This window comes from Doryrhamphus excisus, chromosome 5 (genome assembly GCF_030265055.1).
Source record: "Doryrhamphus excisus isolate RoL2022-K1 chromosome 5, RoL_Dexc_1.0, whole genome shotgun sequence".
NCBI lineage: Eukaryota > Metazoa > Chordata > Actinopteri > Syngnathiformes > Syngnathidae > Doryrhamphus > Doryrhamphus excisus.
In genome coordinates, this window is record NC_080470.1 from 6,206,589 (window position 1) to 6,223,757 (window position 17,169).

A 17,169-nucleotide genomic window follows, 5' to 3' on the forward strand; every position below is an offset into this window, starting at 1 on the left:
CATTCCAAAAACATGCTAGGTTAATTGGCGACTCCAAATTGTCCATAGGTATGAATGTGAGTGCGAATGGTTGTTTGTCTATATGTGCCCTGTGATTGGCTGGCGACCAGTCCAGGGTGTACCCCGCCTCTTGCCCCGAAGACAGCTGGGATAGGCTCCAGCCCACCCACGAACCTCATGAGAATAAGCGGTAGGAAATGAATGAATGAATGAAAGTAACAAATGAGTGCTTTTCTTTTAAATTCGATTCCCCTTGCACCCTTTGGCATTGTGATTAGACTTACTATTGCTGTGATCCGCGGCCCATGCAGCTGTGCGTGCAGGATGGCGTCATTCACATGGTTCCTGACCGCCAGTAGTGCTAGCTCCATGCTATTGTGGTTGCTGCTGGTTGCTAAAGTAGCTGCTAACTGTTGGAGCAATACAACCAAACTCCTCCAGGGGGCAGCAAGCTCTGATATCCCCACCTAAAATAAAGGATGAAAATAACATAATGTGTAAACATCTGAATGGAAGATATTACTCACTGCTACTGCTGCTGCTACTAGCAAGCTATACGTTTTTAGGGGGAGGATTATGCAATGAATATAGTTAGAAATGACCCCTGATACACTAATATGTATCAGAGACACTCCTCTATGTTCATTGGACTAAGATAAAGACTCTCCTGTTCAATCACCCATTGCACTCTATTTTTCAATCTCAACCCAACTAGTCGGGACAGACAGCCGCCCCACAACACCTGGGTTGTGTTCAAGGTTTCAAGAGCTTTGCCTCTGTCGCCAAGTGTTTGCTCATGTGGTGTTTCAGTTGGTTCTCTGTTTTCATTTATGAGTGTGACCTTCATGTTTAAAGTGCCATAAGATAAATGTTGTTGTGATTTAGCGCTATATAAATTGAAATGAAGCGCCTTAACGCAGAAGCATGCTTGATTTTAGGGATTTAACACATGCAAACGTTGCCCCTGGCACTGTACAAACATACACATTTTGATCAGTGCTTAGTATTTCATTTCAGCTCATCCTCAGGCTATTGATGCTGTGGCTGTGTAAAGATACTGTAAATACTATCTGGTGTAATTGATGCAAGCTGCTGTGGTTGTGCAGAAGTACTTAGCAAATGTCACTTCCTGACACCAGAAAGGCCGTGAAGATGAGTAGACAGCTAAGGCTGTCAAGCTCATCGGCTAGCGCAGCTCAACTCTTATTTAGTGGGGATCAGGGTTCGAGCCCCAATGGGTACACGGCCGGATTGAGTGGATGATCACCACTGGCAGGTTCCATTTCGATTATGTACATTTTGTACCATTGTTTTGAGTCATTTTAATTGAATACATATTTTATGTGCTTATTTTACATTGCTTAATTATCCAATTTACTACCAGTCACAGGGATATAATTGATATGAGGAATAATTTACTTGGCCACCATGGTGGCTACCATGAACATTCGGCAAGGCATGTTTTACTATGCTGTTCTTGACTCTCATAAACCATTTACTTTGAACACACTATCAGGTAAGATTAGCACTGTCATTTTTCTTTGCCAAAATATCTCTACTGTGAGAGTTATTTTGTTTAATGTTTATAAGATGCTGTCAACTGTCTGTATTTTACAAACCCCAGATTACATTTATTGGCAAAGTTGAGAAACCTGCACTAGTTCACAATAAACCATATAATACGTAGCTCAACACAACTAATTTTAGGAATGGTCGCTCAGGATCAGGATAGAAATACAAGATCAGTATAGAGATTTAGCTATAAAGTATGTACAAATGTAAAGACTTACCAGGCATCCTCTCATAACATTAACACACAGTCCAGTACAGGGCCTTATCAGCGTCAGACCTCTGCAATGGGAACAGTACTGCATCCTCACTAAGCCCCGCCCACACTCTCTAGAAAATGTTGCCTTTTCTGTTGCATCCACAACGTCCCCCGCCAATCTTAGCAGTCGGCTCAGTGCTCGGCCAATTCCAAGTGCACGGGAAAGGCTGGAGACCAGAAGTCGAGGATGGGGCCCGAATGGGCTGATATCCTGTTGCGTCATCCGCAGGCAGTCTTCATTAGTGGGTGAGGAGGGAGAGGAAAAAGTTTGGGCTAACATATGGCCAATACCAGGGTTAAGAAGTCGGCGATAAACCAATGGGAAGAGATCGTTATAGAAACGCCGCACGGCGTGTTCCAATGAGGAGTTAGGGTCTCCTGAAAGATGGCGTTTGACGTCATTGAAAAGCTGATGTACAAGGGGACGACAGTCTGATGCAAGGCTGGCGTAGGCGCTGTCGAACAGGGTGTTGGTCAAATTAGATGTAAAGGACACTAGCGAATCAAAGGTATCTAAAGAAAAAGGACAAGAAAAGGACAGAGGAAAAGGTCATTATTCACTGTTATAAAATTCACTGTATATACTGTAGGTAGACCTGAGGTTCTGTCAAATGTTGGGTTATGATGAGATGGGATCCTTAAAAGCAGCTGCAGTAAAGTTTTTTCCTGTGTTCATAAGGCTCTGCATGTTGTTGACACGTCTCTTCAACAATGCATGTACATTAGGAACATATCTCCAGATTGGCAGATCGGGATTTTGGTCCCCTTTTTCAAGAAGGCTGCCTGAGAAAGGTACAACCCTTAGTCGAACCTGGCCTTCAAGAGGTGCAAGGAGGTTCTTGTCCTGGTCACGGAACACTGGTAGATAAAACCTTCTTTCTATCTGCAATTAATTTACCTATTACTATTTACCTATTACTATTACCTATGGACATCATGCGATTAATAGCAAATAATATTTCCATTGATTAATACCTTAATTCCATCACTTTGATTGATCAAGATTTTCTTTACATTTTAAAAAAAGTTACACTTCCTGTATCATTCTTCCAAACCTTGCATATTAGCATTCCTGACTAACCTTGAGTCGCTTTATCCAAATGGCTACAAACTAAAATAGCACAAACGTATGCATCCTGTTACTTACTTTCACTACCCTGTTATCTATAGACAGGTGATTATGAGCCCAATCTCATGATCTACTTTGTTTATTATGCCTGACAGGATCTAATACAGTGCACTGTTCCCTTCCATCCACAGTGACTATATGCCAGTGGTGCGTGTCTATGTTTGAAACTTGCCATTTGAACATGGTGATGTCAATCTAATGGCATCCTGACACACACACACACAGACAACTGGGTGCAAGGGAGAGAGACACCTATTTATCCGTGACTTTCACCACCTCATAGGCCAGTTAACGTACATGCTTGTATGCAACAACTTCATACAGCTGCAGACACCTGGCTAGCTACACAACAGGGATTCATAAACACATAACATTCACAGTTGTTTTTTATAGTGTCATTGTGTTAATTAATCTACCAGAATCAGCTGATTATTTGGGGTTATCTCAAAAGAAGCAGCGATTCATGTAGACAAAACTGCGACTGCAGGGGTGGGGATCAAATGGCCTAAGTACTGGGTGTGAAGGTCTGGCCTTTATATGTTTGCATGCCCCTTTCCTGGCAGGAGCTGCTTCAACACAAACAGCATCAAGTGACAAGGATAAGTCTCTTCTGGTCATGTGACCTTTGCTTCAGTCTCTGTGATTGGGTGACAGCTGTGATGTGGAGGGAAGGGCAATAGGGTCTTCCAGTGCTAGATGAAACACATGGAGACAGCATATTCACAAGCGCACACACATACGCACACATACTATAGGGTGTAAACAGAGCCTGGCTACAATGGCTGTGGCATGTCTCAGTTACTCCAGTGGCCTATAATGAGTGCGTTTAGCAGAGGGGATCCTTTGAGAGTCAGCTAATCAGTTGAAGAACACTGGTGTCGCTCTAATTTAACTGAATCCAATAGGCCAAAATGATGTTATCATCTGCAATCAAGTTGACATGATCAAACTTGTGAAAGCTTAAGTGTTTCACTCCCCATTATCATTACATTATATATTACACATTATATATGTTATCGAGTGGTTAGCGCGCAGACCTCAGAGCTAGGAGACCCGAGTTCAATCCCACCCTCGGTCATCTCTGTGTGGAGTTTGCATGTTCTCCCCGTGCATGCAAGGTTAATTGGTGACTCCAAATTGTCCATAGGTATGAATGTGAGTGTGAATGGTTGTTTGTCTATATGTGCCCTGTGATTGGCTGGCGACCAATCCAGGGTGTACCCCGCCTTTTGTCTGAAGACAGCTGGGATAGGCTCCAGCACCCCCGCGACCATCGTGAGGAAAAAGCGGTAGAAAATGAATGAATGAATTAATGAATTGTTTTCCTGTGACCAAAACGGTACGGCTTCACGGTGAACCGAGTAGTTAGCGTGCAGGCCACACAGCTAAGAGACCCGAGTTCGATTCCACACTGGCATCTCTGTGTGGAGTTTGCATGTTCTCCCCGTGCGGGTACTCTGGTTTCCTCTCACATTCCAAAAACATGCATGTCAGGTTAATTGGCGACATAGTTATGCAAGTGTGAATGGTTGTTTGTCTATATGTGCCCTGTGATTGGCTGGTGACCAGTCCAGGGTGAAGACAGCTGGGATAGGCTCCAGCACACCCAGCACGCGACCCTTGTGAGGACAAGTGGTAGAAAATGAATTAATTAATTAAAGGTACAATGTTTTTCACTTTGTGTGTCATCATAGTAGTAATTTCTGGCATAGAAAACATAAATGATTTGTGCTTTTGTCAATAACGAATGTAAAAAAAACAGTGTGAAACATACAGTGAATATGCTCATTACTGCGTCTTGTGTGTTGTCCATGTATGGTCTAGTAGTCGTTTAGGATGTCTGAATAACAGCTGAAACTAAGTTAGAGAACATTTACATTTAGCAGGCAAAAAAAAGAGTCAGAAAAAAGCCATGTTTGCTATGTCTGTCTGGGTCTCATCAATTCTAACCTTCTTAGAATGTGTGCACTCCAAGCACACACACACACATGCTGTATCTCTCTCTCTCTCTCTCACACACACAAACACACACTGATGAATAGTGTTGAGAGACAAGTGGACAAGCAGAGTATTCTTCCTCCTATTCAAAGCAGGCCGTTAGAGACCGGCTGTTGCCCATGACAACAACACTTTGGTGGGGATACGTACTGAATGTAAACATTCTTCGTCCCTTGCTCCCTCATTGGTCAAGAACAAAACCTGATTATTGTAGCCTCCGACATAGATGGACATGGAAAGCAAATAGAAAGTTGTAACAAAGTTTTCCACTTTCCTTCTCCCTGAGAGTTTGCTCTCTCAAAGGCCATTGGACATCAGTTGTTTGTTTGGCGAGCCACTGCGGCGCCTCACTAAATAAACTGGCCTCACACCATAAACCTGACACAAACTAGCTATATCATGATAAACACACAAAGTGTGAATGACAAAGGTCCTACAAGCACTTGACAGAATTGTTGAAACATTATAATGAGGTCTCAGTATTTGTCAGTTATCTTCAATTTATCGAACCATTACATTTGGTACTAGCCAAATGTCTAATAAGACTAAATAGTAGTAGTAATACTACTGTATTTACTGTGTAGTAATTTAGTAACAAACCTTGGTAGGATTTGCTGTGTCCATCGATCAGGTATTTGAGCTCAAAGCTGTAGGATCGCATCTTCTGCTGCGTCTCGCTGCGTACAGCCGCCATGTAACCATCCTCCATCTTACTGGTACAGCACCCAGGACCGGAGTGGACACACACCCGGAGAGAGTCATCTGAATGAACGTGAAAATAGATTCAATCAAACATGTTTTGTGAGCAAGATAACAAACTGTACAAGGATTTTCGTGTATCAGAAGAGGTCATTTCTCCAGGTGTACGTAAATGTGTTCAAGGTCCCACAGGTGATGCAACTGCAGTACACAAAGGTAAAAAAGTTTTTTAATTATACACTATGGCTGCACGGTGTTTGAGTGGTTAGTGTGCAGACCTCACAGCTAGGAGACCCGGGTTCAATTCCACCCTCCACCATTCCACCATCTCTGTGTGGAGTTTGCATGTTCTCAAAAACATGCTAGGTTAATTGGCGACTCCAAATTGTCCATAGGTATGAATGTGAGTGTGAATGGTTGTTTGTCTATATGTGCCCTGTGATTGGCTGGCGACCAGTCCAGGGTGTACCCCGCCTCTCGCCCGAAGACAGCTGGGGTGTGACCCCCGCGACCCTCGTGAGGATAAGCGGTAGAGAATGAATAAATGAATGAATGAATTATAACACTAAATAGCAGAGGTAACAGTATGCTTTATGTTCTTTATGTTCTCCTCGAAAAACTAAATTGTATTACAGTTTTGAGTAAAATACCCATCATATACGCACATGCATAAAGGATGCAGGACTGAATGAATGAATGAATATGAATTCTTCTCAGAAAACCTCCTCCACGTAAAGCACAGCAAAATCGCGACAAACATGAACCGTGAACCATGAAAGGAAGCCCCCCCCCCCCCCCCCCCCCCCAAAAAAAATACCCAAAGATATTGAGATGGTTGGGACATGTCCAGAAGAGAGATAGTGAATATATTGGTAGAAGGATGCTGCGTTTAGAGCTGCCAGGTAGGAGGCGTAGAAGAAGACCAAAGAGGAGATTTATGGATGTAGTGAAGGAGGACATGAGGGTAGTTGGTGTGAGAGAGACAGATCCAGAAGACAGAGATCGATTTGCTGTGGCGGCCCCTGAAGTGAAAGAATTTTCACAGAAGTCAAAATTGTCAAATATTTGGTACACAATGCCCTTTTTTGCTTTCCAAATGTGGTTTTGGATATAAAATATGTGTGACAAACCTTTTCTGTTAGTGTATTTTCAAAGTAAAGTGTTGAAGAAGGAGTGTCCAAAGGCATTACATACACCTGACAACAAGGCCTCACGAAAATAATTTTCAAACAAGCCAGTTGGGACCCAATGCGATGCCTTGCATGCATTACATACATGACTTGCATTGTGATGACATAAAGCTGTTAACACAGTCACATTATTGGGGGTCCTTTTGGGGATGCAAGTTGTTGACCCCATTCCTTGGTGAAGAGATAAAAGTTAGTATGTTACAATAGGCTTGGGTTACAGTTATAGTCAAGGGAGGTCTGCAGGAAATTACTGTAAATGCAATGTCCTTTGTGGTGATGGAAACAGAACTGGTTCTCTGTGTGTGTAGAAGCGTGTGTGCGAGCTTGTGTTTGTTTTATGTGTATGTGTGTGCCAAACTGTCAAGCAGCTGACCGAGATCAAGGGGGAGAGGGATGAGAGGAATGGACTGTTCACCAGTGTGTGACCTGACACACACACACGCGCACACACACACATTTGTTCAGCTATTCAGTGACATACGCCTTCGATATCCTTGGCTTCATAACACAATGAAGACCCTTTGGATGTTTATCTTTTTTTTTCATGTCTTCTATTCACACATAAACAATTCATAGGTGGGCCAGTTTACACACACACCTCATTCATCACTGATCAGTCAATATTATATTTTAGACTTTAATATTACAATTTAGTGTCACCAATTAACCTAACTTGTGGGAGGAAACCTGAGTACCCGAAGAAAACCCACACACGCACAGGGAGAACACACAAGCGGAGAATCAAACCCAGGTCTTCCCTATCTCCTGACTGTGTGGCCTACATGCTGACCACTCGGCCACTGTGCAGCCCTTTTCAAAAATAATAATTATTGAAAAATGAATAATTGGGCCCAAATCCCTGGCTGCACCCTTGCTATTAACTATATGATCTGACAGTAAATAGGGCATATTTCAGACATGGTTGGTAATGGTGATTAATTACCATTATAATTAATCTTGATTAATTAATTTTAAATGACAGCTGTACCTATATGGGTTATTTACTCTTATTGTGTCTACTATATTGGATAAGATGGCTGCATGGTGATCAAGTGGTTAGAGCGCAGGCCACACAGCTAGGAGATGTGGGTTCGATTCCCTGCCCGGGCGTCTCTTTGTGGAGTTTGCATGTTCTCCTCATGCATGCGTGGGGTTTCCTCCCATTTTCCTACCACAAGACAGCTGGAATAGGCTCCAGCATGCCCGTGACCCGAAGTGAGGATATACGGTATAGAAAACGGATGGATGGATATTGGGTAAGATTAATGTGAGGGTGACCATAGGGGTGTTATTTCTTCTGTAGGAAACTCTAATATTGTTAAAAAAAAAACAGCATTTACAAGGTCATAAATTGCTTTTTTATGCCCTAACCACAAAAATACTCTGTTTATAAATAAGGAATTCTACTATGTGGACATTCACTTATAACAGTCAGGTATGGAGCCAATTATTATTATTACTGTAAATTAACTTCATGTTCTGTTGTTACATAAGGTTTAAAAATCTGAGATAATGTGGCACATTTCTTTTGACAAAAATCAAAAACCACACGTTTACCGTCCACACACAACAACTGAGTGATATTCAGTCACTATAATTATTACACCCTGTGAGTGCAGGCAAGGAAAGGAAGGCAAATTAACAGTGTACGCTTACCTGCTGATATCTGACTTTTAATTGGATCACTATCCACTCCCGGAGCGATTTTAAACTGAGTATGGCAAGCAGGAAGAACATTCTAATTCAGACTGACACTACTTAACAGTTATCAAAGAAATGAATCTAAAATGAGAAGGATTGTATGCTGATTAAGTAAATAAAACTTACAAATTGGGATCACAACCACTTTAACACCGCCACACAGCAACGTGTATACTGTCTATATGTCCCAGGCTATTTATGTTCATTTTCAACAGAAATAGCCTCTCGCTGTGAGGTGCTGGCCTACCAGCACAGTGATGATAGCCTCAATTTGGAATTTGGCCTTGTGTTACAGCAGTTAGGGGTCTAAACATTGGGTGGGTGTTAAATATTAGTTTGCAAGATTAGTTTAACTATGGATGGCGTTTTACTACCGCACACATTTTTGCAAAACACATCAACCGTTCAACCAATGACTGTTTATTCAAGTGACTGTCTGGACAGTACTCTTTCGGTAATTGTATTACATTTTATTTGTAGAAAATGGGATGACATGAATTGTAGTATTAATATATATTTTTTTATATATTTTACAAATTATTCAAGGTATGACATCCAACAATGCTGAATAAGTGACTCACTGACCTGTTAGGGGTCTGTCTGGCACCATGTCCACCTGGCCTATTTGGCGCATCATGTATGCTGTCTTCACCTCATGACAGCTGTCTGCATAGGCTGATCTGCAGCCAGCTTCCGGTGCAAAAACAAAATATAACAAAATCACCCGACACAAATCCACGTTTTGCAAGACGGCACGGAACATTGCAACATCTCAGTGAGAAGGAGAAGAAAGACGACAAGAGAAAGGTGAGAACTGGATGGTAAATATGACTCCTGAAAAGTTCCACTGTGCACACTGTGAGCGAAAACTGCATATGAAGCCTGAGCCTGCCTGGATCCCACTAGCCTCAGTGCCCCCACTTCTCTCTCTCTCTCTTATGCTCTTGCTCTTTCTCACTGGCCTCTCTCTTGAACTTCCTCACTATACTTGATTGCATAATTGACATGTGCATTGCAGATATTACTGCATTTGAAAGCAAGGACCATTATTCATTCTATTATATCATGGGGAAATTACAGTTTCCATTTGTATGATTCCCTGCAACGGCTGATCTTGACCTCAGATTTCATTCAACCAGACGAGAAGTGTTAAGTAGGTGTTAGTATCGATACCAGGGTTAGTCTCAGTCTGTTTTCAAAAGTATATATTTTTTATTGTTGTACTGTTGATATTGTTACATTAATATTATATTTATATATTATTTGGTGAAAAAAACTCATTCAGGGAATACGTCCTTGAACACAAATAGGGCTTTGTGGACAATAAGCCAAAGGATATGAATGAGTGACAGCGATGAGTACTATGGTTGTTTAGCTTTTTTGCAGTTATTATTGTATGTAATGAATACTGGAATATATTTAATAGTTTGCAGGCACTGTTATATTGTCAGGATGGCCTTTGTGCATGAAAATAGGGCGGTATTTATCAGTAAACAGTATTTATCAGTACTACAGTGAAAATGAGATGAAATGTGAATGTTTACTTTGCAAGTGTGGAAGTGTTAATTTGGGGGCCATGTGCTCAGAGTAAAATAGAGTTAGTCTGGAGCCCTGAAATGTGTGTCCTTTATTCTAATTACAATAATGATAACAAATTAACGCCAATGATCTTGAAAAAAAGTGTAAGCTATCGGTATCGCAGGTTACGGCTCTGGGTTCACTTGCTCTGGGAATCGGATTGATATTACATTTTACAGTATCGCCCACACCAAGTGCCATCTTGAGATTAAAAAAAAGAGTTTGGGCACCGCCTGCTGGTCATTTTGGGAATACACTTTTTGGGGGAAACTTAAAACTTGTACTTGTGGCATAACTGTAACATTTAACGGTACTAACGGGTCTCCTTTATGTGTTTGCTATTTGCTAGGTGCTTGTCACAACTATTTTCTCTTAGGTGACGACCCACACTATTGACTAATAAACATTATTGTGAAATTCAATATGTTATATTATATTATAAAAACGTGGTGCTGTTTTAAATTACTAAATCACAACTAAATATGTACAAAAATGCAAAATGCAGTCTTTAATTAGCTGTGTCTCCTCATACACATTAAATCCACCAACCTTGACTCCTACTTGAATTCGTTTCTGTTTTTTCTTTCTTTTTTCACCACTCTTTCTTCTTCGGTTTAATAGCAGGTTGCATCCATGACTTTACAGTTCATACCGCCTTCTACTGTATCGGTGTATGTAATGCAGCCCATGAAATCCACTGCTAGCTGTGCTGCGGCCCCTTTAAAGACAATCTCCCGCGTTCCGACTCGAGCGGAAATAGAAAGCCTGATTTTCCTCTATTTAAGCGCGCCAACAAAGACCTCCACACGGGTCTTGAAACTGTAGCTCAAGTGCGACACTGCCCTGCTTCCAATCCTTGAGACGATGCCAGAGGAAACATCCGTAGCGTCAAGCTCTGAGAGGTAAAAGCTGGTTAATTTGGCACTTTAACGTTCGAACGGCACACGACCCTTGTTAGCCACTCGATTGATGTTTGCTAACGTTGACCGTGTCATGTTATTGCCGTTATAGCATGTAGTAGTGGTGTCTGTAGATGTGTGTACTTTCTGGAACCACTTAGCAACTGTTATGCACTCGGTGCTCATTAACCGCACTCACAAGTGTTGCTAGTATGGTAGCACAAACTAGCAAGCTGTCATGCTAACAACAATACAGCTAGGCTACAGTGCCATGTCTTAACGGACGGTTACGTTATCTGTCAAATGGACGCGTTCTGTGCAAGTTGAGTGTATTTCGGCGTTTTCATGAGTTCTGACTGAACTTGTGTTGCTTGTGTTTCACCGCAGCGTGGACGAGAAGCCATGCTCGTCGGCAGCAGCTGCGATGGACAGGTGAGTATGGCTTCGCCCTGCACGGAGTCAACTGTTTACGTTGTTTTGACATGCATGTCTGCATTCCAGCAGTTCTGTAGACGTCATGGAGGAGGCAAATAAAATGATCGGCACAGGAAACAGACATCTAGTGATGGGTGACGTCGTCTCGGCGGTCAGTGTCTTTCAGGACGCATGTGGCATGTTGTAAGTATATGTGGCTAAGCTTTATAGAGCAGTCTACACAACTGTTAAAGGAGACATCTTGTACTTTTTCCACTTTTCTGACTTGGAAATGATGTTAGAATGCTGTATTAAACAATGCCAGAGTTTCAATGAGGTTTGCACATTTTAAAGTATAGTACAGTTGTCTGTCTGTCTGAAAGAAGTTTGGGATGGTTCTGAATGTTCGGTTTCAGATTTTTTTTTTTTAGCACTGACATCACAAAGAGACAGGCTTTTTTTTTATATGGCCATACACTGTAGACCAGTCTCTAGGACTACCCTCCCCACAGCTCTGCTTCAGTCTGTTTACAGCTGTCGGCTCTGGCTCCCAGGAAAACTTTCTACGAGGTAAGCTCAGGCAGAAGTGGTTGTAGCTGGTGATCCTCAGCAAGGGAAATATTTTCATCAACTGTATTTGTAAACATGAACGTGATATTCGCCTAATTGTTGCTGAAGCCAGAAGTGGCATGCATTCCCTGCGAAGTGCATTAATTTTGGACGCACAGCGGCATATTGTGTCCACTATGCCGACATAGTGTGTCCACTGTGTTCGCTTTCACATAGGCAAGAGCGTTGGCTGGGAGAAGCCGCCTACTCTTGTCTGGAAAGGTGCATTAATGTCGAACACACTATGCCTGCACTCGCGGACCTACGTTATCACTCTGAGTACTTGGGAGTGTGGCCAATCACAATTAAAAAAAAAAAAACAACAAAAAACTGACCAGCTTTGGAAATACAGCTGGAATAGGTGCATATTCTGGAAGATCTAGAAAGTTTTCTCTACGGGTTATTGTGTGTAGCTACTCTACGAGTTTAGAACTCAATACAAAGGGCAGAAAAATTGGCATAATGGGTCCCCTTTCAGTTCACTTCCCCCTCCAAGCATGTAACTTCAATGTTCAATTGACCAAAAAATGTCGAACTGCTTCCATCAGCTTTGTACTATGTTACTTGCATGTCTCTGCAGAGCTGCCAGGTATGGGGACACTGCAGATGAGTGTGGTGAGGCCTTTTTCCTGTGTGGGAAGTCCCTGCTGGAGCTTGCCAGGTACTGAGGGCCAATTGAGTGGGAATTTTCAAGTTGTGGTTGCTGTAAATAGGACTATAGAGCTGCAGGCTGAAAATGGCCCCCAGTCTGCAGTTTGTACATTTTGCTGTAGTACATATTTTAATTTGACTGAGGGGCAAGTAGTGATTAAACAGTGTTTCTGTCCCATGTTGGCACTAAATGGTTGGCCCCTAGGTTACATTGATTTTTTTTTCCTTAGGATGGAGAACACAGTCCTTGGAAATGCCCTGGAGGGAGTCCCAGAAGAATCTGAAGATGAGGAGGAGCAACCTAGTAACTCAAATATCGAGAGTGCCAAGAACCTTGATGGTAAAGGTTTCATATTTAGTGTTGCTAAATGAGATTGGCCTGAAAATAACAATGTAATGCTCTACATTAGATTTAAAAAAATCTAGACTGCCAAAGTAAAATTTTGGGGGAAATGAGACAAATGACAATCTAAAACTGATTTCCTACCTGCCACTCTGGTGCAGAAAACACTCGCGATGATCTACGAAAACAAGTGTATGATGCCATGGCTGAGAAGCCTGAGGCAGTAGAAACAAAGCTGGAGTCGGAGGATGAGAAAAGCACCACTGAGGTGAAGCGCGAACATGACAGTACGAAGTCTCCAACCAAACAAGTCGACAATGACTCCGGAAAGGCCTCTGCTTCTGACGTGACCGGAAAAATGTTGACTCTGGTTGATGAAGCACAAGTGAATGGACTTGAGAAAAGCCCTAGTTCTGTGAACGGTGCTACGGAGAGTCTGACTGCGAAAGGAAAGATGGAAGGGACTGAAGAGCAGAATGGTGAGAAGACTGCGGTGGACCAAGAAGATGGCAACTCTGTATCTGAAGACGGATCGGAGGGCAGGCAGATCTTAAATATAAACACATGCATGATGGGTGCAACACTAAATGGGGGGTGTTTTGATTTGTATGTTTGTACATGTCACATTGGTGTAATGGAAAGCCACTATAGAAATGTACTTTTTTTTTTTTTTTGCTTGTGTGCCAACGCCTTGTCACAATAAATTATTTCCCCCTCAGATGATGACGACGACGATGATGATGACGAGGCTGCAGAGAAAAATGGTGAAAAGGTAAGCTGCCTCTCAATGTATTGAGGAAATCTATACATATTTTTTAATAACTTGTCTCTGTCAGGAAGAGGATGAGGTTGGAAATCTACAATTGGCTTGGGAAATGCTGGAGGTGGCAAAGGTCATCTACAAGAGGTGAGGACAAGATGATGGAGTTAAGGGCAGATGCACATCAGGCCAGTTGCTCTGTGCTCCTAGTGGAAAAAGCCAGATGTACGGCCCTGACACGCCACTCTCCCCTCCTTTGGGATGATTGAAATAGGTTGACCACGGCACAGAAAGATTACGTGCGCATTTGCAAGAGTAGTTACAGTAGTCTAATGCAATGGCTATTAATGATAACCGACGTTTCATAATAGTCCTGTTTTAATTGATTAAACCTCTCGCAAGTAATGACAACCACTACCTTGCACAAAGACTCTACAAAGTCACAAACTGCAACATGTAAGTGATGGGACAAGCTAGTGGGCTGAAGCATGAATGGCTCCACCAGTTTTAAAAAAAATTGCAACTGTTTCTATTAAAACTTAAATGTATTGTGACTTTGCTCCATAATGGGCGAGTGGTTAGTGCACAGTCCACACAGCTAGGAGACTCAAGGTTAATTGGTGACTCCAAATTGATGTGAGTGTGAATGGTTGTTTGTCTATATGTGCCCTGTGATTGGCTGGCGACCAGTCCAGGGTGTACTCTTGCCTGAAGGCAGCTGGGGTAGGCTCCAGCATGCCCATAACCCTCCTGAGGCTAAGCGGTAGAAAATGTTAAAAATGACTGCTTTGGTCACTTGTTTTCTTGCCGATTGCCAATTTATTTAACTTTGTTTGCCGTCTTTCCTTCAGAAAGGAAAGCAAAGAAGACCAGCTCATGGCAGCCCAGGCTTTCTTAAAACTTGGCGAAGTCAGTGCCGAGTCGGGTATGTTTGGTTAAATTTCATATTTTGGGTAGGGTGCTTGAATTTGAACAATTTTCAAGTTTTTCCTCTACTCTTCTGACTCCTGTGCTTCATTGTAAAGGCAACTATCCCCAGGCACTAGATGATTTCCAGGAGTGTTTAGCGCTGCAGCTCAAGCACCTTCCTCCTCACAGCCGCCTGCTGGCCGAGACCCATTACCATGTTGCCACAACACTTTGTTACATGGATCAGTACAGCCAGGCCATCCAGCACTACAACAGCTCCATAAAAGTAATAGAGACCCGCCTGGGTGAGACAACGTTCTGTGACATATATGCTCATTTAACACGTGCATTAAATTAAGTTGACCACAGCTGGATGACCTAGTCTTGTTCCTAAATTGAGTTTTTGTCTGTAGGCATGTTGCAGGAGGTCATAGATGCTGCAGAGGGCACAGAAAGTGCTGCAGACGAGAAGACTGAGATGGAAGAACTGAAACAGCTTCTGCCTGACATCAAGGAAAAAGTAGAAGATGCCAAAGAGAGCCAGACGACGGCCAGTGCTGCCTCCCAGGCCATCCAACAGACTCTTGTAGGTTCACAAACAAAATTCTCTTAATTTGTGAAATGTTAATGCTGATGGTACATTTCTTACAGGGTGGCGCATCATCATCATCAGCAGCAGCATGCTTTAGTGAAAACGGTGGCCCATCAGCCTTTGCTGCCCCTTCCCAGGTAAGAATCCATATCAAGCGCCAATTGTAGAAAGTAACTAATTAATAATATAATCCCCCCCCCCACCAAGATCCAAGTAAAATCAACTGAATCATCTTCCAAAGTGGCCTCGGACATCTCTCATCTGGTCAGGAAAAAGGTGAGGCTTTCAACCCTTGGCATCTTTGTTTTTTTTTTTTTTTTTTGGGCAAACCCGTGTGGTGGTGGGGGGGCTTGCTTTTGCTTCTCCAAATATAACCAACTTTAATGACGTTAACATGTTCAAAAGGCATATTTTGAGCCATCGGGTTTCTGATCTCTCTTCCCTATCTGTAGCTTGTGTAACATATTTGGAGTGACTTGTTTTGGACAGATGTGTTCAATGTCTGCCTAGTTGTACAGCTTGTCTTGTGTGGGCTATATGCATGATGCATTAATTGGTGGTCTTGTCCATATTTTGGTTTTTCTCCCCCTAAATCAACATGGCTTACAGTTTGAGGTATTGTCTTCACTCCCCCCACCTTCTATATTTCTACACAGAGGAAACCAGAGGAGGAGAGCCCAGTAAAGGATGCTGATGCTAAGCAGGCAAAACAGGAAGCCACAGTTAATGGCAGTGGGGACTCTAGTACCAGCAACGGAGTTGAGAAGGAAAAGTCACAGGAGGCGAGTGTTAGGCTTGTATTGTACCGAAATAAGTCAAGGTAGCACCGCTAATCTACTGTAGCTAGTACCTCCGACATTGGCGCTACTTGGGTGGAATTGGGTTGCGCTTCAATTTGTCACTTTTCAGCTCATGGCTGATCAATGAAGAGGGTCGCATTTGGCCACCTGAGCAAAGCCTTTCTAAATGATGAAATGTAAACATGTTCGGCTTAACTTTTACTAATTCTTTCCCTTTTAGGCTCCTGTGCAGTCTTCAGCGTGATGAGCCTCTTCTTGAAAGACGAGCACAGCATGTCCTCCCAACCACCAGTCAAAGTCTTTGTTGTAAATAAGATCCATTTTCATAAATTTGTCTGTCCAGTTTTGTATACTTGCAGTAAATGAATTTGCAGATGCACATTATGGCTTTTTTTTTTGACACAATGCCCTCTAGTGGTGAAGAACAGCTAGTACACATCTTCTGGAAGCTTTTGTTTTCTAAACAAAATGCAATTTAAAGCTCGTTGTTACCTTTCCGTAATTTCCAGTACCACTTCTGTTGGAAAATGTTTGGTGGTACACCTGCATCAAAAGGACACACTACAGGCCAAAGGTTTAGCCACCACATAAGTGACGGTACCAACTCCATTAGGTTAAGAAATCCTGGTTGTGTTCGTCCACAATATTGTAGTGTAGACTACTGTGCCGGATTAGGTTGATTTGTGACAATATTGCAAGGAGACAAATTCACTTCAATGTACACAAAATGACCATATGTCTCTTACCATTCCTTCCTATTTTGCAATGTGCCTTAACCATTAACAAGTTTTGTTCTATTTTCTTTTAGCTTAAATTTTGCAGTTGGCAACCCATAATTGTTGATATTGACTACTAGTAATATTTATGCCACACTCACGGACTTGGATGTAGTTTTCAGCCCTGCTAGATGCTTTAGTGATGTTCTGTATGTTAATTGTGGGTTGGGGTCGACTCTTCACATTTGTTACATATGGACTGTCAAAAATAGTGGGTTAACAACGGTAACTTTATTTCATTAACGATGTTGAATGTTAGTAGCGCATGTTGACAGCATGTCAGCCACTCTTAA

At 42.3% G+C, this 17,169-nt stretch overlaps 2 protein-coding genes across 7 annotated transcripts in view; one reads left to right on the forward strand and one right to left on the reverse strand.

Annotated features, from left to right (window-relative positions):
• The window catches only part of LOC131129835 (glypican-5-like), a 33,423-nt gene extending 22,477 nt beyond the window's left edge, over positions 1 to 10,946 (reverse strand). Inside the window, exons 1-5 of one of the 4 annotated variants that reach the window (XM_058073731.1) lie at positions 10,673 to 10,946; positions 9,131 to 9,235; positions 5,556 to 5,717; positions 1,791 to 2,341; positions 285 to 467 (exon numbers count right to left, since the gene is read on the reverse strand). In XM_058073731.1, the coding sequence (XP_057929714.1) occupies positions 285 to 467; positions 1,791 to 2,341; positions 5,556 to 5,717; positions 9,131 to 9,182 (948 nt within the window). In that variant the 5' untranslated portion in view covers positions 9,183 to 9,235; positions 10,673 to 10,946. Of the gene's footprint in view, positions 1 to 284; positions 468 to 1,790; positions 2,342 to 5,555; positions 5,718 to 9,130; positions 9,707 to 10,672 lie in introns of those variants that run through there. The other 3 variants (XR_009129900.1, XM_058073732.1, XM_058073730.1) reach the window with 3 other exon arrangements.
• LOC131129836 (nuclear autoantigenic sperm protein-like) lies at positions 10,857 to 16,479 on the forward strand. Of its 3 annotated transcripts, none has more exons than XM_058073733.1 (14): positions 10,857 to 11,025; positions 11,410 to 11,454; positions 11,524 to 11,640; positions 12,626 to 12,706; positions 12,927 to 13,036; positions 13,759 to 13,811; positions 13,876 to 13,946; positions 14,651 to 14,724; positions 14,825 to 15,013; positions 15,122 to 15,294; positions 15,360 to 15,437; positions 15,508 to 15,576; positions 15,957 to 16,082; positions 16,321 to 16,479. In XM_058073733.1, exons 1-14 carry the CDS (start codon positions 10,988 to 10,990, stop codon positions 16,342 to 16,344), a joined length of 1,248 nt encoding a protein of 415 aa, XP_057929716.1. In that variant the 5' UTR covers positions 10,857 to 10,987; the 3' UTR covers positions 16,345 to 16,479. The 3 variants fall into 3 exon arrangements, with proteins under 3 accessions (XP_057929716.1, XP_057929718.1, XP_057929717.1); XM_058073734.1 differs by having other exon boundaries at positions 10,858 to 11,025; positions 11,527 to 11,640; XM_058073735.1 differs by lacking the exon at positions 15,957 to 16,082.
• Positions 16,480 to 17,169: the final 690 nt, after the last annotated feature.